Consider the following 21,966-nt stretch of genomic DNA (forward strand, 5'->3'; position numbering starts at 1 on the left):
AAAATATAAACCCCAATAAAAGCCGAATTAAAAACCAAATATTGCCAGCTGTGTTTCCGATTAAAATTACTTTTAAAATCATCCCTACCTAAAATCCTCCCTAGGTCAGGCCCGCTTGCTGGAAAAGCCATGTCTTGAGGGCGCGGCGGAAAGTAAGGAGATCCGGAATCATCCGGATCTCGGGGGGTAGTTCGTTCCATACACATTCACATTGGGTTTAACTGTGGCCTATTGAACAACTCACAATTAGATGGCATTGTGTAATTCTTAAGCCACTAACCATGGCTGATTAACTATCCTGGTTGGGTTCACATCATGCAGTAAAGCATAAACAAGTAAAGCATAAACAGCCTTTGCAACAAGCCTACTTTAAATCATGCTGAGGCAAAAGAAGAGGCTGAAAAAGGTAACAGGAACCCAGTTTTCCAGAAGGTGCTGCATTTCAGAAGTTTTTCCATTCCTTTCAGAGGATATATGCCCCTTCGTTGGTACACCTTAAGTGTAGAAGATAACTTTGTTCAACCTCAGTTGGGTTGGCAAGTTGAAGAACATTGATGAGATTTGGTGCTTCGTTGTTCTTTGACACCCTGAAAGCCTCTGAGCCATTTTAGCCTATAATAAGAGATCCCACAGAGTGGATTTTTTTTTTCAAGCTTAGCAACTTTTTTTTAGATGGGTCTGGCATTCAACAACTCCCAGAATTCCCCAAACAGCAGTGAAAGAAAGGTGCTACATGATGTTGTCAACTCTCCACAGATGTTGATTTGCAGAGCAACTGATAACACTTGTTGTATCTTTTATGAAGCCTGGTTACTTCTGTTTTAAATATGATAAAAATCTATTGTCCAAAAAGGCACCCAGATTCTTTGATCTGAAAGAGTCGTTTATGAAATGGTGTTGATGCACAGAGATGCCCTGAGGATAGAAAAGAATGGGCATGCTCTCTTGAGATTCTTGGAAGACAGAAAGATGGGAAATTGAATCAATGTGGACCCAATTGTTGCTGTTGTTAATTGCGAAGTCGTGTCCGACCCATCGCGACCCCATGGATAACGTTCCTCCAGGTCTTCCTGTCCTCTGCCATCTCCTGGAGTCCATTTAAGTTCATGCCTACTGCTTCAGTGACTCCATCCAGCCACCTCATTCTCTGTCATCCCATTCTTCTATTGTTCTCAATCTTTCCCAGCATTAGGCCCTTCTCCAGTGAGTCTTTCCTTCTCATTAGGTGGCCAAAGTATTTGAGCTTTAACTTTAGGATCTGGTCTTCTAAAGAGCAGTCAGGGTTGATCTCTTCTAGGACTGACTGGTTTGAACACCTTGCAGTCCAAGGGACTCTCAGGAGTCTTCTCCAGCACCATAGTTCAAAGGCCTCAATTCTTTGTCACTCAGCCTTTCTTATGGTCCAACTTTCACAGCCATACATTGCAACTGGGAAAACCATGGCCTTGACTATACGCACTTTTGTTGGCAAGGTGATGTCTCTGCTTTTTAGTATGCTGTCTAGATTTGCCATAGCTTTCCTCCCCTCAAATGGCCCAGCCCCATGCCTGGTAGATTTTTTAAGATCACTACCAGCATCTTGAATTGAACCTAAAAGCAAACTGGTAATCAATGGACCTCACAGAGTACAGGGATAATATGCACTGATCTAAGTGCTCACATTGCCCATACTGTTGAAAAATGATAAGGATCCAGGAGTTGACAATATAACTGAAGAAATTAACCAGTGGAACAACCTGCCTCCAGAAGCGGTGAATGCTCCAACACTGGAAGTCTTTAAGAAGAGACTGGACAGCCATTTGTCCAAAATGGTATAGGGTTTCCTGCCTGAGCAGGGGGTTGGACTAGATGACCTCCAAGGTTCCTTCCAACAACAACATCATCATCATCATCATCATCATCATCATCATCATCATCATCATCATCATCATCATCATCATCATCATCATTATTATTATTATTATTATTATTATTATTATTATTATTATTATTATTAAATATTACAAGACGGTTGTGATTTCTTTGTGGTCTGGCTGTGCCAAAACGATTTGTTTCATAAAGACTGCATCAGTGAGTCAATTAGAAGAATACTTTTAATATTTCCTTTCACAAAGCAAAATATTAAACTATACAAAGATTACGGTAATTTGAAAAGAATGCCTGGGCAGAATATCTGAATAAAAGGATATTTTAAAACATTGAGACATGCACTGTGGCATCATGTAAGATCGAAGCACTGAAAACAAAGTTATTTTTCTCTAGTAATTGATTAAAAAATATAGAGAAATACAGTAGTCCTTGATTTATAATCATTCGCTTAGTGACCATTTGAAGTAAGAACAGCAGTGAAAAAAGTGACTTCTGACCAGTTTTCACATAGCTACTCCCTTTGGTCATGTGATCAAAATTGGCAACTGGCATGTACTTAGGACGGTTGCAGTGTCCTGAGGTCATGTAATCACCATTGGCAATCTTCCCAGCCAGCTTCCCACTAGCAAAGTCAATGGGGAAAAGACAGATTTGCTTAATGACCATGTGATTCGCTTAACAACTGCACTGATTCGCTTAACAACTGTAGCCAGAAAGGCTGTAAAATGGGGCAAAACTCACTTAACAACTGTTTTGCATAGCAATGGAAAGTTTGGGTCCAGCTGTGGTCATAAGTAGAGGACTACCGGTAAACATTTAAGCTATATAGTTGTTAATGTGGAAAAAGCATCTGATAGCATACATAGACTTGAAACATGGATATATATATATATATATATATATATATATATATATATATATATATATATATATATATATATATATATATTGCAAATATAAAGTTAAATATTGATTCTGCTGAATAGAGGCTGAATACAGTTAAGATCAGTGTATGATGGGATACAAATGATGAGAATCCATGGAATCGTAGCAAAAGCTTCAATATAGAGCAGAGAGTAAGGTAAGATTGTGTTGTGTGCAATTCATTGTTTAATGTACTTGTGGATAAATGCATAACAAATGCTTGTGGCACTATTAGAGGGGTGTTGGCTAGGGATATGAATGTATGCAGATGAAATAATGTTGTTGGCTGAGAACTTGAATGATTTGCAGTGAATCATGTTTGATATATTGCATGATATGATAAGAAGCCTGGATCCAAAAATTCATGTAGCAAAGCCCTAGGAGATGGTGTTTGATATGGAGAATAGAATGAATGATTGCCAGTTATAAATAAAATGCCAAAAGGAAAGGAAAGAAATAGAGCAAACGGGCAACTTGTGTACCTTGATAGAATGTTTACTAAAAATGAAAGAGTGTATGGAGAAATTTTAAAGAACTGCAAATGCTAGTAGGAAGGCTACAGATTTTATTAAGGAATGCAGATGGACTTTTAAATGCAGATGGACTGCTGAATCTTGTCCTGATGGGTTGGTTCTCCTATGTTGCATCCTGCGTTTATGAAGTTGTTGTTTTGTTTCCCCAGTGTACAGATGTACATGTGCATGCACAATATACACGTCTCACTGCATTGTACTGCATATATCATGTTGCTTAGTTTGTGTCTGGGTGTTTTATTCTTGGGGTGGACAAGCTTCTGCCTTAGTGTATTCTTGGGTTTAAAGTGTGCACATATGTTGTGTTGGCTGAAGGTCCTCCCTGAATTTTTCAGATATTTCAGATGTACATTGAGGAAACAAAACAACAACCACTTCATAACTGCTTGGCAAAACATAGAACAAACCCATCAGGACAAGATTCAGCAGTCCATCTGCATTTAAAAGATAAAGGCCACTCTTTGGAAGACAGCAAAGTCCACATTCTGGACAGAGAGGACCACTGGTTTGGAAGAGGGGGTCAAAGAGGCCATTTTTGTCAAAACTGAGCAGCCCTCTCTCAACAGAGGGAGAGGGATACAACATCAACTATCTTCACTCTACAACACAGTCCTTTCAGCAATTCCAAGAAGGCTCCACGCCCATTTGCACCACTCAGGTGACCCTGAGGACACAGATAAACTTCCAAGTGGTCTCAACTACTCTCTAAAAGAATGCAAATGACCAGCTGTCTGCAAGGAGTATAAATCCTTCCATTCCTCACCATCCAGTCAGAGCTGAAGAAGCTTCTTGGATGAGAAGTGAAATATCTTCAAAGAAAAACAAGAAATTCCAGTTGCCTCTTGAAAAAGCACCTTTGGGACAACCATGACCTGAATGACTGAGAATCTCCATAGACATAGACCTGCTATTGTATTGCTCAATGGTGGATCTAGGTCCATTGGGGACCCTCAAGCAGACCCAAAAATGGCAGAGGAGATGAAGACCTACATGAATAGGAGAGAATATCTGTAGCTCAAGATTGAACTCTGGGGTTCTTGGTGCTCTCTGAATTTGGTTGTTTTCTTGCAGACATTTCATTACCGTTTCATAACTGTGAGTAGTAACTGTGAGAGGGACCTCAGAGTCCTAGTGGACAATCACCTAAATATGAGCCAGCAGTGTGCTGCAGCTGCCAAAAAGGCCAACACAGTGCTGGGCTGCATTAACAGAGGGATAGAATCAAGATCACGTGAAGTATTAATACCACTTTACAATGCCTTAGTAAGGCCACACTTGGAATACTGCATCCAGTTTTGGTCACCGCGATGTAAAAAAGATGTTGAGACTTTAGAAAGAGTACAGAGAAGAGCAACAAAGATGATTAGGGGACTGGAGGCTAAAACATATAAGGAACGGCTGCTGGAATTGGGTATGTCTAGTTTAACGAAGAGAAGGACGAGGGGGGACATGATAGCAGTGTGCCAATATCTCAGGGGCTGCCACAAAGAAGAGGGAGTCAAGCTATTCTCCAAAGCACCTGAAGGCAGGATAAGAAGCAACGGGTGGAAACTAATCAAGGAGAGAAGCAACTTAGAACTAAGGAGAAACTTCCTGACAGTTAGAACAATTAACCAGTGGAACAGCCTGCCTCCAGAAGCGGTGAATGCTCCAACACTGGAAGTTTTTAAGAAGAGACTGGACAGCCATTTGTCTGAAATGGTATAGGGCAGTGATGGCGAACCTTTTAGAGACCGAGTGCCCAAACTGCAACCCAAAACCCACTTATGTATTGTCGGGTGCCGGGTGGGTGTGGCCCATTGGGTGGGCGTGGCTCTGGGGGTAACAGCAGACTGGGTGGGACTAAAAAGTTCAATCAATTCCAACTTTGCAAGATCTTTTTTTTTCCGTGAGAAGTTGAAATTGACTGATTGATTGAACCTTTTTTTTTTTTTGTACATGGCGACGGAAGCCTAAAGCGAAAAGGTTTTATAAAACCCAGCTGAAGGCCTAGGACTGGGGGGACGGTGCGCGTGCCCACAGAGAGGGCTCTGAGTGCCGCCTCTGGCACCCGTGCCATAGGTTCGCCACCACTGGTATAGGGTTTCCTGCCTGAGCAGGGGGTTGGACTAGATGACCTCCAAGGTGCCTTCCAACTTTATTATTATTATATTATATTATAACATCATCGGTGTTAGAAGGGAGTGTGGTTTGTTCTCTGTTTATATACAGGTCTTGCCCTGTCCCTGTTAGTGGCAGTGTTCTTGGTAGTCCCTTGATTAGGATGTTATTTACTTTTTGAATATTTGTCTGGTGTTCATCCTCTCTTATTTGGGTGCTGGTGGCTGGCCAAGAGATGTTTCAGCCTTTTTCTTTCTTTTTTTTTCCAGCTTTTCAGATGTTGCAGGGTCAACCAGCTGGAAAGAGCAGCCCCGACACGGAGGGAAAGCTCGGGTGGGTTAAAGACCTCTAGTGGGGAAGCAACCGAAACCTAAACGGGGCTGGGGTCTCGGCGCAGGAGGAGGTCCCCTTCCAAACCAGACAGCTGGCAGGAAAGAGGGAAAGCAGAGGCCTTAATGAGCCGGCCAAGCTGAAAGCTCTTCGTCCCGCAGAGGGTGAAAGGCTGCTGCACGACGCTGTCGACTGCTGCTCCCACCTCCCACCCACCCCCCAACCCGCCTCATATTCGGGCCCAGCTGGCAGCGCGATGCAGCAGCCCGGCGGAAACCAAGGGGAGGGGGGTGGGTGGAAGGCTATGGCCACTACCTCGGCCTTTGCTCTCTAGGGAGAGGATGCAAAACGGGAGGCGGGGAGTGGAGGGGGGGAATAAGGCTGGAAGGACAGATAGTCGAGGACCTTGGCCGGGAGCGCGGAGGAACCTCGCCGTTTGCGCCCCTTCGCTCAAGTTTCCGAGGCGTCCCAGCCTGCTTTTTTTTCTTCCAAGGATGTGTGGAAGCGACGTCTTGTCTTCCAGTACCAGGGGCGCTTAGGGAGGCCTCCCGGAGCTGGACTGCAGGATGGAAAAGGAAGAGGCGACCCAAAAATCTGGTCCGGATTTTTGCAGCCGCCGTCTGGTAGCCGCCAGTTAGAGTAACTCAGTAGGGAGACGCGGGCACTCTGCCCATATGTCCATAAGGCCCGCCCGTCTTTTATTCTTCTCTGCCCCCAAATCGGGTCCTGTGGAGTCTGGCCGTGTGACCCATCGGCAGAGAGGATACTAGTCAAACTCGACAAGGCGCCTGCTGCTCTAGTCCCACAGGAAGGCGCTGGAAACAGGAGGCCTTCCTGCGTGGCAACCAAGAAGGGGGGAATGAGAGGCGGGGGGCGGCCTTGATGTCCCCTCCACTGGCATGGTCCCCGAGAGGGAGAACTCCGCGACGGCCAAGCCGAGGCCTTTGCACCAGGATAGGGGAAGAGAAGGGGCGACCGGCTGGCGGTCGAAAGCCCCGCCGCCTCCTGGAAGCGCGTAGGACCCTTGGAAAACTGCTCGCCCAGAAAGCAACTTGAGCTGGAGGCAGGCGAGGCTTAGCCAGGCGGCAAATCCTTGCCTGTTCTTGGCGAAACGCGACCCGGCGCTCCGAGGACCCGTTTGGAAGCTTTGGAGAGATAAAGGAGGAAAAGCAGGCGGGCATGGCTGTATAGGAAGGGAAGGAGAGAGAGAACGGCGTTCGCTCTGGCCCACCGCGAAGCCTCGGGCAACAGATGATGTAGTAGTAGTAGTAGTAGTAGTAGTAGTAGTAGTAGTAGTAGTAGTAGTAGTAGTAGTAGTAGTAGTAGTAGTAGTAGTAGTAGTAGTAGTAAAGTTGGAAGGGACCTTGGAGGTCATCTAGTCCAACCCCCTGCTCAGGCAGGAAACCCTACACCATTTTGGACAAATGGCTGTCCAGTCTCTTCTTAAAAACTTCCAGTGTTGGAGCATTCACCACTTCTGGAGGCAGGTTGTTCCACTGGTTAGTTGTTCTAACTGTCAGGAAGTTTCTCCTGAGTTCTAGGCTGCTTCTCTCCTTCATTAGTTTCCATCTGTTGCTTCTTGTCCTGCCTTCAGGCGCTTTGGAGAATAGCTTGACTCCCTCTTCTTTGAGGCAGCCCCTGAGATATTGGAAGACTGCTATCATGTCCCCCCTCGTCCTTCTCTTCATTAAACTAGACATACCCAATGCCAGCAACCGTTCCTTATATGTTTTAGCCTCCAGTCCCCTAATCATCTTTGTTGCTCTTCTCTGCACTCTTTCTAGAGTCTCAACATCTTTTTTACATCGTGGTGACCAAAACTGGATGCAGTATTCCAAGTGTGGCCTTACCAAGGCATTGTAAAGTGGTATTAATACTTCACGTGATCTTGATTCTATCCCTCTGTTAATGCAGCCCAGCACTGTGTTGGCCTTTTTGGCAGCTGCAGCACACCACGTTCCTCCTTGCTCAAGAGCAGGGCAGCAAAGAGGCTGGCGACACCAACCAGTGCAAAATACACAGGAGGTGGCTTAGCTGAAAACCCGGGAGAAGCGAATCACCTGCCCGCTTGCTTATTTAGGTGCACGGATGCGGGCAGGTGCCCAGCAGGCTGGTAGTCCGTCTGTCACGTGGGTGGCGGAAAGGCGGGGAAAGTTGAAGGACCTTCCTCTGGGGACCTGGTTGGAGAACAAAGGCAGCCCGTGGCTCTTCGGTGCCTTGAAGGGGACTCCGACGAATTCAGTTCTGATGCGTTCAAGCTCCATGAAGTTCAGCTTTCTTCTAGGTATCCGGGCCCAGCCTGTGGAAGTCCCCCTCCCATTCCCAGGAAAAAAGTTGAACGCGGTTTCTTATGTGTGTGGGGAGTGGGAGCGAGAGGATTGGGATAGTTGACCTCGGTACTTTTTGCAGCACCTCCTGTAAATAAATTCCCTAAACAGAGCGGCTCGTCCCGATCTCCACACTGTAAGAAGTCTATTTCAAAATTGCTCGAGACTGGCAAATTTGGAAGACCTCGACTTGTCAACTGTGGCAAACAGAAGCTCTGCTTTCCTTCATCTTTGCTAGAGTTGCCCCAGCTATCTCTGTCTTAGACCCCTTCTGCCTTCCCTCACATTTTTTTTTCTCATCTGCGGGTGGATGGGTGTCAGTTAAGGTGGCCAACGTATCTCATGCTCCTGCCTCTTTTCCATCACAACAACCTTGTTAGGCTGACAGGGGGTCACTCAGCCCCCCCCCCCCCCGCTTTCGTGCCAAGGACGGGACTAGAACTCACAGACTCCTGGTTTCTAGGCTAGCGCCTTAACCATTAGACTAAACTGGCTCTCACGTGAATTCCTCTTTCGCGCTTTTCCTCTCCTGCTAAAGCTTGGGGATCCTGGTGATGAAAAGAGGTGGGAACATAGAAGCGGGTTTTTTTTGCTCCTTCCACTTTTTAGATGCGCGCAACCTTCGCTGGCGCATTTCCTGCCCCTTTTCTCTCTCTCTCTCTCTCTCTCTCACACACACACACACACACACACACACTCACTCACTCACTCATTCTCCACTCTCCACTCCAGCCCCTCCTGCTGAATCAAAGCTCTTTTGTACCAAAGGAAGAACGCTGGGAAGCAATGATCAGATTTTATTGTGTTTTTTTTAATTCTTGATCCAAACCATAACGAGGAGCTGAAAATCCCTGCATCCAAAAATCGGCTGTCTCCAAAGCGCAGGTTGCTCAGAGGGCTCGGATTTGTTTACCCACGGAGATCCCAAACAGTATTCAGAGCGGGGAAGGGCGTGGGGAAAGAAAATGGAGGGGAGAGAAGGAGATTTGATTGTTACCTCTCAGTCTCCAACTTTTCCAAGTTTCTCTCTTTTACCTAAAGCGAGCTATAAACCTCCAAACATAAACACCTTTGTTTACAATGGGCCTCTTTCTACATCTTGTCTATTTCCCACTGGAAATCCAGAGTTTCTATCAATCTCTCATCACTGAACTCGGGTTCATAATTTCCTCTCCCTCCCCCCCTTCCCCAACCGCTGGGACTAATATCGCCAGTGGCTTCGGTTCTGTTGAACCTTGAGCTGCCTTAATGACTTTATTTCTATGAGCATCCCAAGTCAGTAGAATATAGAGCGGCCCATGCCGACTTGGAACAAGTTCCTGAAAATTGGAACCATCATATCTGGAGTTCCAAACTTCGGACAACCACTAGGTGGCAGCAGAGAGATTACATATTGCTCATAGCCTAGAGGGGTTCAGCAGGATTTGTGCAGAAAATCAGTAGACCTGCTGGCAATAAAGAAGCATTAACTCAAAATTGGGTAGGGAATGGAAAGGGAGGGAAATAGCCCTACAGGTATCAAATATGCAATCCTGGTTAAGAATAGTTCTTCTCTTTTAAAAGGTGGGACTCTAGAGTAAGTGGACCCAAAAATTCTTAGACAGTTTTGAAAAGCGTTGACTGAGCACAAGTATTTGGAACTGAGCAGCCTCAAAATCTTGGATCTTAGATGGAAAGAAGAACGAAAGCTTCACAACGGGAATTTTCTTTAAACCTGCTAGAAATAAACCTACTTCCCTGTTCTACTTTGCTAGACAACTACATCACTATTATGCCCTCACTTATATAGGCCAGTGTTTTCGAACTTAGCAACGTTAAGATGTGTGGACTTCAATTCTCAGAATTTCCCAGCCAGCTTTGAGATACACAGAGCTAGGCCAGTGATGGCGAACCTTTTAGAGACTGAGTGCCCAAACTGCAACCCAAAACCCATTTAATACATCGTAGGGTGCCGGGTGGGTGTGGCCCATTGGGTAGGCATGGTTGCGGTGGTAACAGCAGATTGGGTGGGACTAAAAAGTTCAATCAATCAATTCCAACTTTGCAAGATCTTTTTTTCCCCAGGAGAAGTTAAAATTGATTGATTGAACCTTTTTTTTTTTTTTGCACACGCGGAGGCCTAAAGCGAAAAGGTTTTATAAAACCCAGCTGAAGGCCTAGGACTGGGGCGACGGCGCACGTGCCCACCGAGAGGCCTCTGGCACTCGTGCCATAGGTTCGCCACCACTGAGCTAGGCCATTCATACATCTACATTTACCAGGGTTTATTTTTCCTGAATCCCTGAAAGTCCTTTAGCTTTTGAAGCAGAGCAGAACCAACCCCAGCTTCATACAGAGACAAACAAAAGTTTAGTCCTAGGTACAATTTCATATCTGCGTCCAGGCCTACTTTATTGGTCTCTGGATACCTTTCTCTATTTAGCAGCTTCTGCGGCTCCAGATAAAGTCCTCAATTGCCAGCCAGTGAGAAATAACAATTAACCCAACATTAAGGATAATTCTCTAGTCTCCACCATCTCTCATACACGAATCCCTCCCCATACCCTGGGTGTCAAGTGATGGAGGATCCTTTAGCAGCTGCGTGGGGGGGGGGGGACAACAACCCAGTCTTTTCAAAAATAAGCACTATTGTGAGTTCCGTGTAATTTCCATCAGCCTCTCTCACTCTTGGGCTGATAGAATATACCCTGAGATCTAGGGTACTAAACCTCAAAGTAATTGCAACTGCCTTTACTTAATGCAGCTTAGGTGGTTGGGCTATAAAAGAACAGGACACTTCCACCCCCACCCCCACCCCCCACAAATCTTTAGATCCATCTTCCGCGGAGGCTCAACCCTTCCATTCTATTCTATTCCGCGTTAGAAAGTTATTACAAATCGCCACCTCTGTACAGCCACAGGGGATTAAAAACGGCCCTTTCGAAAGACATGTTTCTTCTCCGCTCCCTGTCCTGAAAGCTAGGACGACGCGTGTGGACCAGCCTGCTTCAAGTAATGCCCAACTATTTTTTTTTTTTAAAACGGGCACTCTAACTTTGCCTATGATGTCCTCAATATCTCAAACAGCGATGAAGCCCCCCTCCCCAAATGACCTCTTTTATCGGCTCTTAAATTTGCCAGACCATTTCCAACCTCCAGGCTGACAGGTAATGTGTGAACGTTATAGGGGTCTCACCTCTGCGCGCACACACCTCGTCTTACTCTTGCTGACAAATATTAACCTGCTGCCAATTTTCTTTTAAGTTGAAGAGGAGGAGGGGGGGGGGAAGAGAAAAAAAGAAAAGAAACATGTAATTGATGTTATCCCGAGAAAGCGCCGTCTCCACCCCTTTCACTTCCCAACCCTTCAGGTACAAGGAGGGAGCGAGCAAGAATCTCTCAAGACCTTTTTAAAAAAAAAATTCTCTCGCCTTCTTGTGGGCGCTTTTTTTCCCCCCTTCTGTTTTGCCTTCTTCAGGGTTAATACATCGGAAGGCGAGCTTCTCCCGCCTCGACCAATCAGGACTCAGCGCTGGCAGCTATAATATAGAACTAGAGCCAGGCTTCACTCACAGGCGTTTCAGCTCCCATTAGATTCCCAGGGACCCGTCTTTATCATTTCACTTCGTTTCCACCGTCGCTTCCCCACCTTCCCGCTTCGGTCCCTCCTGCCTTCTACGCGCCACGATCCTGAACTCCGATGAGTCCCGTTATCGCAAGCGCCCTCCAAGATGCACCTGCCTTGCTAGAGATCGGGGGCTAAGTCACCGAGAGGAGAGGAGAGGAGAGGAGAGGAGAGGAAAAGAAAGGAGGAGGAGGAGGCGGGCAGGCAGGCAGGCAGGCAGCAAGCAGGAGACAAGGAAGGGAGAAGTCAGGAACCGAGGGAAGAGGGCAACTGCCGGGCAAGAAAGGCAGCAGCGGGCGCGCTCTCTGCCACTCACCCGCACTCACCCGCGCCGCGAGCCGGCAGAGCGCAGGGGGCGGCGAGGGGGGAAGCCGAAGGGGCCGCTTGTTCCGTGGACGGCATGCTGCTCCTCCGAAGAACTGGGCTCCTCCCGCTCTGCCTAGGCGCGCTTTTCCTCTCCGCCGGGCTGGCTTGCGGGCCGGGCCGGGGTTTCGGCAAGAGGAGGCACCCGAAGAAATTGACCCCTTTAGCCTACAAGCAGTTCATCCCCAACGTGGCCGAGAAGACGCTGGGCGCCAGCGGCAGATACGAGGGCAAGATCAGCCGGAACTCGGAGCGCTTTAAAGAGCTGACCCCCAATTATAATCCGGACATTATTTTTAAGGACGAGGAGAACACGGGAGCCGACCGGCTGATGACCCAGGTCAGAGACGCGCCCTTCGCCTCTTGCCGACCTGCTCGCCTTCCGGCCTGGGGAGGGGGAGCGGACTGTAATCAGGCAGCATCGCCTCCCTCCGGGGCTCTCAGCTTCCCCGGGCGTCGCCGACCCCGGTCCCCAGGAGCTGTCGGGGGAAGGGATGCGCCGGGGAGGGGGACCCCTTGGGGATAGCATCGGCAGGTCTGTTGACGCGACCTTCCGCCTCGGAGGGAGGAGGAGGCTCCGCGTGTGAAGACGGCAGCCTGATAGTTGCAGGCAGAACTGCTCTTGGCCGCTCCCTGCCACCGAGTTGGTTAGCTGGCGGCTCTGGCGGCTGTTTGAGTCAGACTAGCAGCAGCACCGGTCTCCCCCACGGGAACTCTCCCGTTCCCTTCGGAGACAGAAACCGCCCAGCTCCACTTGTCTCTCTCTCTCTACCTAACCAGTTTGTTTTAGATTAACCACCTTTCCCCGTCGCCCCGCACAAGCCGTGAGGATGGCGGTCAGAACCTGGCACCTCCCCGGGGCGATTCTGAAGTCCAAGGAGGAGGATAATTGTCAAAGGCGGCGTCCGCCAGGGCTCTCTACGGTAACTGTGTCTGAGAGCGCATTGATCGCCTTTAAAGATGCTCACGCTTCCCCCTCCGCCCCCGACCGGCGATACCACCCGAGGGGGAAGGACGGGGAACTTAATCAGCACAGCAAGCCCCGGGACGGAAGATCGCGGGTTGCGAGTCCACCTCTCACGACCTCCCCCTCGATGAACGGGGACTAAAAATAAGCGCCTAAAACTAGCACCCATTAACCTCCCACCCTCGGCCCTTCGATCTGCTTTCCGGGTGAAAAATGACCGAAAGCTGATTCGTCCAAGGAAAAGTCTGCGTATCGGGCTCCGCTCCACCTCCAGAGTTCGGGCGGTCCTTCAAATTCACCACCACGCCGCCGGCCTCGGGCGATTGCCGTCGGCGGCGTCCCCTTCAGAAAATAGGTCAGCTGCCTTTCCTTCCCCGACCCCTCCCGCTATTCCGAGGCTTAAGCCCCACCTTCAGCACCAGAGAACCAGCTCAATTCCGCCCGAGTCGCCCCTGGAAGGGCGGAGGGGCGGCGGCGGCGCACTTCTCGCCTCTTTGCTTTGCGTCCCGCCCTGCCGTTCGGCGAGGAGTTCGCTTGGGCGACGGGAAGCGCGCCCGCCCGCCCGCCCGCCCGCCCGCCATCTCCATCTGACCACCTTAAATCTCACGGGACCTGGGAAGGTTGGAAGCGCGCGCGGCGCTGAGGCGCGCGACGCGAGTTTCAACAGCTGCCGAGGCCGCCACAGCGCTGCCTCCAGGAGAGCAAAGGCGCCCGAGAACAGAAGGCGCTTGTCAGAAGGCGAGGCGAGGCGACGGTGGGGCCAGCGCCACTGGGGAACTTTTAAGCTCCCAGGTGGCGTTCGCGCCCTCCTGGCTTTCCTGTGGCTGCGCCCTGCCCCCCATTTCCATCCACCCTCCCATCCACACTCATCTGCAAAGACGCGCGAGCCAGGTTAGCTGTGCGGCTGCAACTCAACCGCGCCCCGCGTTTTCAGCTCCACTTACTCCTCTCCGATCGATCGCCAAGGCTCGGGTGTCAGCCTGGAGCCTGACTACAGGCGGCCGGAGAGGCTGCGAGCTCCTGGCGGGGCTGGCAGTGAGGCGGAAGCTCCAGGAAAAGCGTTGCCGCGAGCCGCTGCTCTGCGCGGCGAGGAGTCCTGCGCGTGCGCGCCCGCGCGTCTGCCTCTGCCGGCGCAGGTCGCTTTCCTTCGCGCCCCTCCGACAACCTGAGCAGGGTAAGGGAAATGCACCTGGGCGGTGCTACCGGGTCCTTCTCCTGGGGAATCCGTCTGGAAGCTCCTCCAGGTGTACGGGACTTTTACGCCAGTGTTAGTGAGGTGGGGATGAATGGGAGTGTAATCTGAACGGTCTGGGAAGGAAAGGAGAAGATAGGTCTGAAGGGAGGGGGCATAAATTTAGAACTAGTGGCCTGGGTTTGTGGGGTTAAAGGTGGAGAGAAGAGGAGCAACGGAGAGGACCGAGAAGCGCGGCCCCCTCTGCCAGCAGCCTTTCCCGTTCTTCCCCGCCCGCCCCCGCCCCCCGCGCGCCTTGGAGCTCCCTTGTTTGGTGGAACGAGGCACCTGCAAGGCAAGACTCTCCACATCCCTGCTTCTCCATGGCCGGCCTCCTTGGCAGCGTTCGCTGGCAGCCTTTGAACTTATGACCTTCCGCCAACTTCCCCCAGACGCAACAAACACCGCGCCCCGGCCCCAGCCCCGCCAGGCTAGACACGCTCCCGGGAGCTTCCCAACGCGTCTCGCCTCGCTCCTTTCCGGATTCTTCGGCCGCCCTGGGCGGAAAGGTAGTCTTCGCTCGGGAGCAAAGAGCGGGCTCCGGGACAGACTTTGGGGACAGAGGCTGGAGGAAGGGGACGCTCGGGGTGGCTGGCTGACCCCGGGCGCGAAGGCAGAAAAGGAGGAGGTGGCCCTTTGCGCCTGAGGTAGGGGGGGGAGATTGGCTAACAGAGAACGCAGCTTGGCGGCGGAAATATACCTGGGCGGCCCCGGGCCCTTCGTCTCCGCCTTGACCCTTGTCTCGCGGCCGGGCCGGGCAGCTTGGACAAGGCGGTCTCCCTCCTGGGGCGGGGCCGAGCGGGGAGGACGACGCCTTTTCGGCAGAGAAGCGTTCACTTTTCCAACCATCAGACGCCGCAGCTAGTTAATATTAACTGGATGAGGGGAGGAGAAAGAGGCAAAACCCGGCAGAGCGGGGAGGGGGTTTCTCTTGGCAGGTGACAGCGGCCTTCTAACCTCTCTCCCACGCGCCCTACTTTGGCTAGATCTGCGAGGGGACATAAGGGTGCCAGACCGGAGCTGGAATTCGTCTGGAAAAACGAGCCCTGGTCTCAGACCGCTGGGAGGAAGGCAGTAGAGTCCTAAAAGTCCCTTAGCGGGTTTCGGGGCTTGAGGGGCGGCGGGGGGGGGGCAGGGCGGGAGAGTCCCGCTCAACCAAGGGGACGGAGGCCGCACCCGGTGGGATTTATTCCTGAAGAGACACCCCACGCGTGCCGCTTTCCTTCTGAGCAAAAGGGGGAGAGAAAGTGCAAAGCGCCGTTGCAGGACGGCGCCCCGGAAAAGGCAGGGGTAGCCTGCGTGATCCCGGAATTGTGTAGAAGGTCAGTTTAGATCCCACAACTCGGCCCTTTTCTGCCCGAGCCATCCTGCAAAAAAGAAAGGATCGGGCAGGTAAGATGTCTTGGAGAAGCGATGGAAGCCAAAGGGGCTCAGTGTTGCCGTCTTTGCGGGTGCGGATTTTGACCCCCCAATAAGCCGGCTCTATAGATCTTTCCTTCCCCCTCTCCTCGCCGGCGAAGTTCCCTCCGTGAGCCCGAGAATCCCGAACTGCTGAGTTCCCTGGCTCTTCCTCCAGTCCAGCCGCGCGCCTTGGGCAACCGGCGTCGGATTCTTCGTAGCCCCAGACATTTCGGCTCTTTGGACGCTCACGGAAGAAGCGCAGGTATGGGGGGGTCAGTTTCTGCTGTCTAGTTCCACCCGGTCGGCAGAGATCCGGGATCTGCTGTTGGTGCGGTGAAGGGATAGGAAAACCCACCCGTGTTTCTGCTTACCTGTCCACGTACTCACCTTCCCAGCAGCAGCCTTCTGACATAAAGGTGATGGTTATAACTTAAATCTCCCCCCAAAAGACGTCAGTCTTAAAACAGTTGTAGGCAGCAGCAATTTCTAAAACTGTTTAGATGCATCTAGCTTGGCCAGCCTTCATTCGATAAGATGGCAACTACAAGTTCCAGAATGCCCAGGCATTTGGAAGTTGTAGAACCCATACTTCTGCAAGTAAGGGCAGAGTGGGATGAGGGTGAGCTATGTGTGGACTAGACAATTTCTCCTCTTCTGCAATGCCATCCCACTTGTGTTTATACCAAGGTAAATCCCACTGAATTGTGTGGGGCTAAAACTTCCTACTGAAGAAAATATATAAAAGGCAAGAAAAGGGCTGCCAAATTCATTCCCTTAAAGGGAATGTTGCAAATGTGACTCTGGAAAAAAAAAATTCTTATTGGTTGATACTTTTTGCTGGAGAGGTGAAATGGCAAAAGGTATTCCTGGGAGAAAATCCAAGAAATTGTCCAGTGTAAGTCATTATCCTCTGGAAAGGTTTGTTCTGTCACTGCTACAATCTTAGAGACCTATTTATGCTTCTACAATTCCTCTATAAACCTCAATTGCTTTTTTTCTCCCAGAAATCCCCCCCTTTTTTGTATAATATAACAGAATATTGACCGGTGTTTAATTTGCCTTTGTGGGTGCTTCCAGAATATATTGTCCCTAGCTTTAAAAGTGAGATGAGACTAATTCATGGAGTTTTAGATAAATGAACATTAATTTGCAAAGGATGGTTTACTTTCAGAGGCCACTTGCTTAGAAATCTGTCTCGCTTAAAAAAAATTTTAAGGCTGGCCTTTGTGGAGAAAATGCTAGGAGATTACCAGTGGGATCCACCAAGGTTCTCCTTGCTTCCTTCTCCATTGAAATCAGAGTCAGTGGGAATTTTTGGCCAACTTGTTAATGACTTTAGTTTCTAGGGTCATGGAATCCTGATACAGTCCCTAGCTACAGATTGCAGGGGCTCAAACAAGGATTAACAAGGCCAGGCCAGAGGAAGAAAGGAAGAATCTCCTTATCTAAAGGCTCTATTGACAAATAATAATTAATGAATTGTATATTGGGGAAAGTCAATCCTGAACGGATGAGACTCACAAGAAGCTAAGAGCAATATCAGATTGGTGCAAAGTCACAGGGTATTGTTACACTAGCAAAATTTTAAGTAGGAAAACTGTTCCTGAATTATATTTTCCTCAGATTATTTTGGTCTATTGGTTAAGGCACTGAGGCAGAAAATAGAAAGCCATGAAAGTCTTGCCTTACATACGAAGCAAGCCAGGTGACCCTAGGCCAGTCACTTTCTCTCAGCCCTAGGAAAGAGGGAATGGCAAACCATTTTTAAAAACCTTGCCAAGAAAACTGAAGGGTCTTGTCCAGGAATCAGACAAAAAAAGTTTGTGTGTGTGTAGAGTGAGTGAGTGTGTGGTAGGGATGTGTGTGTGTTTGCTTGCTAAAGTGAGAGAAACTTCACTCAGGTACAAAACTTAAGAATTTAGCCTAGCCTTATTTTTCTCTGTATACAAATAACACGTGTTTATCTAGATCCATATGTTTCCATAGCTTGAAGCAGTAGAGTCCAGCTTTTGCAATCTCCAGATTTGGTCATTTTTTTCCCCTCTTTGGTGCTTTTATAAAGCAAAATAGAATGCCTTGAGCTGCTGCAGGATGTAAGAAGATACATTAAGTCTTTTTCCCTTTCATTTATCTTAAGATGATTCCTGGATAGAAATCACTCAAGAATAGGAAATGTGAAGCTAAATCTGAAAACCTAAATTTAGGGAGTAAGCCCCATTGGTCACAGAAGTGGATTTACTTCTCAGGCTAGGAAAGTTTTATCTTACTAAATTGCATCTTTTCATACAAAAATTAAGTCGGTCCATGTTTGTTAATTACATTAAATGAAATAGAGTTTATTTATGTAGTACCAAGCTTGCATGTTGCCCAACTCACTGAAGGAATCCTGAATCAGATCCAAGTCTATTCAATTAATCCACTTTGGGGATTTAGACCATTCAGCCACCAAACTAATCAAGTTGCCTGATTTAGCAAAATAGCTTACTGCCCCCAATTCATACTAAAACTAACCAAGTTATGCTTGCTTGTGAATGTTAACTACTGAACCATTATCCTTAAAGGTGTTTGGCAAACCCAGTCAATGCCAACAGTCTTTCATTTATCTAGGAAGGAAACTGGTTCAGTGGATGTTCCTCCATTCAGTAGTCATTTTTCACCAAGGAAGTAGGACTTCAAAACCACGGTTCAGGTCCTACTATGGGACAGGACTTGATTCTAGCCAGTTCTCAAATAAGCCCACTGTTAACTGTAGGAAACTTTAAGTCTCCAACCTAGCTATCAATGGTTCTGCTCTAATCCTGTCAAGGTCCAATCAACCCCTGTCTCCTAAAATACGTAGCATATTATTTATTTAATTTATTGGCTGCTCAACTCCAGTAGGCTTTGGACAATATAAGAAAAAAACTATTTAAATATTTTCTAGTCCATTTAGAGGTTCTATTGCTGCCACAGGACACATAATGACCTTGGATTGTCTTCTGGCCTCTTCTCAGCTAAGCTGGACAGAAGATTTGGTAACTGGTAAAGTTGGAGTTCTGTCAAATTGACTTCAGAAAGCAGGTTGGCCAGAGATGTTTGTGGACTGTTGCATCCAGTTTTTTTGACTGGAATGACTCTGGAGGAGCACTTGAGTGAGTCATTCCTGGAGCTGTGTTTCCCTTTGCTCCCCTCCTTCTGCCCACCTAGCAGGAGTTTCTTCAAGATCCAACTTTGGGTCTTAGGATGAAGATCCACCTCTAAGATAATAGATGGGGTAGCAAAGCAAGATTGAGCACTGTGGAAGCAGATCTTTCAGAACTGGCTTCCTTTGTGTGGACACAGAAGCTCAGCCTATTCAATGAGAGCCTCCATCATCTCAGCCAGTAGAGCTCGGTGTCCGGGTAGGAGGTGGATGGGGGTGTGGGTGGGTGGGCGCTTTGTAGAACAGCTTACAGAAGGTGCCCCTGGGGAGACGGTTGCTCCAGTTTCTTCCAGAGTTTGTCTACCTCATCCCTGGTGAACTGCACTCTCCCTCTAGCCATCTCCCACCTAGCCCCTTTTTTGCACCCATCCTTAGTGATAGGGTAAAATGCATAGGAATTCCTACTCAAATCTCACAAGTCAGCAAGTTATCTAAAGCAGTGTTGTTTTTTTCCAACTTGGCAACTTTAAGACACGTGGACTTAAAGCTCCCAGAATTCCCCAGCTAGTCCACACCTCTTAAAGGTACCAAGTTTGGAAAAAGGTGCTCTTTAAAAAAAAAAAAAGCTATTCTAGACTTCTGGCTCTGTGGCAGCTTACCTGCCTTAGGATGCTCGGACTTGGGCAAAAGATCAGCTGCCTGCGAGGCCTCCACATTTTGTCTACTTACAGGTGGGAGGCATCCTCTGTGGTTAGCTTAAGAACCCCTTAAACAAAGGGGAAATAAATTTATTCAGTTAGTAACACAGAGATCACCCAGGAGAAAGTCAGGGCCACCAGATCTGGACTGTAAAGCTCTTGAGATGACCCATCTGGTTACCATCCTGAGCTAGAAGCCCTCCACAAGGGTCTCCCGTCCCCCACTTTGGGCCCATTCGAATATCTCAGCTGGGAGAGAAACCCGGGTCTTCTGGCCACACAATTCTGTTCCCCCTGCCGGGGTCGCTTGGCCACAGGGGAGCTGCGGGGTGGGGGGAGGAAGCACCGCGGGTCTGGCTCCCGCTGTGGGACTTGGCTTCCCCTGCCCAGCCAGCCCGGCCGTGACGACCCCCACCCCACTGCGCCGCCAGCTGTTCTGACTCCCTCCGCCACGCTCGCCTCTCTTCTGCTTGCTCCCGGCAGCGCTGCAAGGACAAGCTGAACGCGCTGGCCATCTCCGTCATGAACCAGTGGCCGGGCGTCAAGCTGCGCGTCACGGAGGGCTGGGACGAGGACGGCCACCACTCTGAGGAGTCGCTGCACTACGAGGGCCGCGCAGTGGACATCACCACCTCGGATCGAGACCGCAGCAAGTACGGCATGCTGGCGCGCCTGGCCGTCGAGGCCGGCTTCGACTGGGTGTACTACGAGTCCAAGGCGCACATCCATTGCTCTGTCAAGGCCGGTAAGCCGCGGGCGATGTGGGGCCACCCTCCCAGGCGTGGCGGGTCTGCTAACCTTGGCCAGGGTGGAGGGAACCCGAGGAATGGTAAAAACAAGCAAGGGCGCTGGCGGACACCCCTAACAGGACGAGGCGCATCCTCGGGTCTCCCCATTCTCGAGGGAGAAACTGAGATCTTTCTTAAAATTGCAGAAGGGGCAAGTAGTAAAGTGGTAGTAACACCTACTGTGAAAGGGCAGGGTATTCCTGTTTATGCTGAAGGGGTCTCAGGGGACCTGCCAAAGATTTGATACGGCTAGTTGGAAGCAACACAATGCTTTGGCTGAGTTTCCCATTTATTTAGCATCCAGAAGGTGTTAGTTGTGAGATAAGAAGTGTGGCTCCTGTATTTTACCAATCCGACTAGATCCACTCCCCACCGCCCCCCCCGGGAGAAAATGCTGGATTTGGGAGGACAAGGTTCAGCCCATCCCCCTCCTCCATAGATGCTCCCTAGGTGACCTTGGCCAAGTGCGTACTCTCTTTCTCTCCCCCCAATCTACCTCACAGGATTGTTGTGGGAAAAAGTAGAAGAATGGAATATGCATTATGTATGCCAGTTTGAGTATGACAAATGGGGTGTGACTCACATCAGCGTTTTTCAAACTCTGGCTACTCGAAAATGAGAGGACTTCAACTCCCAGAATTCTGAAAGTTCACCCATCTTCAAGGTGCCAAGTTTGAAAAAACATTGAAATAAATGAACCTTTTCTTTAGTTACTCTTTTACGTACTATCAACCGTTGTCTGGAAACCTCCAATTAGTCAAGAAGGAGACGGGGAGGGGGGTAGGTAATGTCGGGGACCTTGTCCGAGTTACTGGGGGGCCTGCTGGCCTTAAGAGACAGAAAACGTTTGCTGGGTCTAAGAGGGCTACTATGAAAAATGTCGGGGACCGAAATAGTCTTCAGGAAGGCGAGGGATTAAAATTTAATGGCTGGCTGCTTCTAACCCTTTCGCCCAATCCCCGCATCCTCAAACGAAGGGACTTTGGGGCGTTCTGGTCCCCCTCCTTCCGCTAAGCGCAAAGAGCCCCGCCCACTCTTTTCGCGAGTGGGTGAGAACGTGAGAAACCGCCTCGCGTATCCAGCGCAGGGCGGTTCCGCACCCAGTGCTCTGTTCCCAGCCAAGGTCGGCCAGCATCTGCTCTTGCCCCAAGTGGGATGCTTCAGTTATTTTTGCTGGAGCATCCTAGACTGGGATAGACCCGCGTTCAAGCTTCTCTTGCAATCGCCTCGGCCGAGGGTGGGAAGCTGCTGGCTGGGACTTTGTGACCGTCCGGACGGGTCTTGTGGGCAGAGCCTAAGTAAAATTCCTAGCCGTCGAGCTACTCGGCGAAGAGCTGAAGCCCACCGAGGAAGGAGCATCCCTTCCCGACGCCGTTTCCACGCCGCTTAACCTCTCCAGAGGGGAGCTGAGATCCTTGAACCCAAAGCAGGTCTTCCCGGACCCTTCACCAATCAGCCACAACTCAGTTTGTCAGAGCCAAACCATCCCAAGCAGGCGGGGTGAGTTGTGGCTCCGCGGGTCTCCACTCCCAAGTGGTCCCCCCTTCCAGAGAGATCCGGGAAGCCCTGGTTCTGGTTCCTTTTAGAAATCGCAGGGCGCCCCGTTTTCTTGCTTGCAACCAAAGACCTCCCCCCTCTTCCTACACACACAGAGAGAGAGAGAGGGAGGGAGGGAGGGAGGGAAAGAGAGAGAGAGAGAGAGAGAGAGAG

The 21,966-nt window shown here is 49.5% G+C and overlaps 1 protein-coding gene across 3 annotated transcripts in view; it reads left to right on the plus strand.

The window, feature by feature from the left end:
* The first annotated feature begins 12,084 nt into the window (after positions 1-12,084).
* The window catches only part of SHH (sonic hedgehog signaling molecule), a 33,642-nt gene continuing 23,760 nt past the window's right edge, over positions 12,085-21,966 (plus strand). For all 3 annotated transcript variants that reach the window (XM_015832549.1, XM_029282950.1, XM_015832548.2), the window contains exons 1-2: positions 12,085-12,390; positions 19,952-20,213. In XM_015832549.1, coding sequence (XP_015688035.1) covers positions 12,088-12,390; positions 19,952-20,213 — 565 coding nt within the window. In that variant the 5' untranslated portion in view covers positions 12,085-12,087. The remainder of the gene's footprint in view (positions 12,391-19,951; positions 20,214-21,966) is intronic.

The sequence above is a fragment of the Protobothrops mucrosquamatus genome, unplaced genomic scaffold (genome assembly GCF_001527695.2).
Source record: "Protobothrops mucrosquamatus isolate PMUCROS unplaced genomic scaffold, P.Mucros_1.0 scaffold5, whole genome shotgun sequence".
Lineage (NCBI taxonomy): Eukaryota > Metazoa > Chordata > Lepidosauria > Squamata > Viperidae > Protobothrops > Protobothrops mucrosquamatus.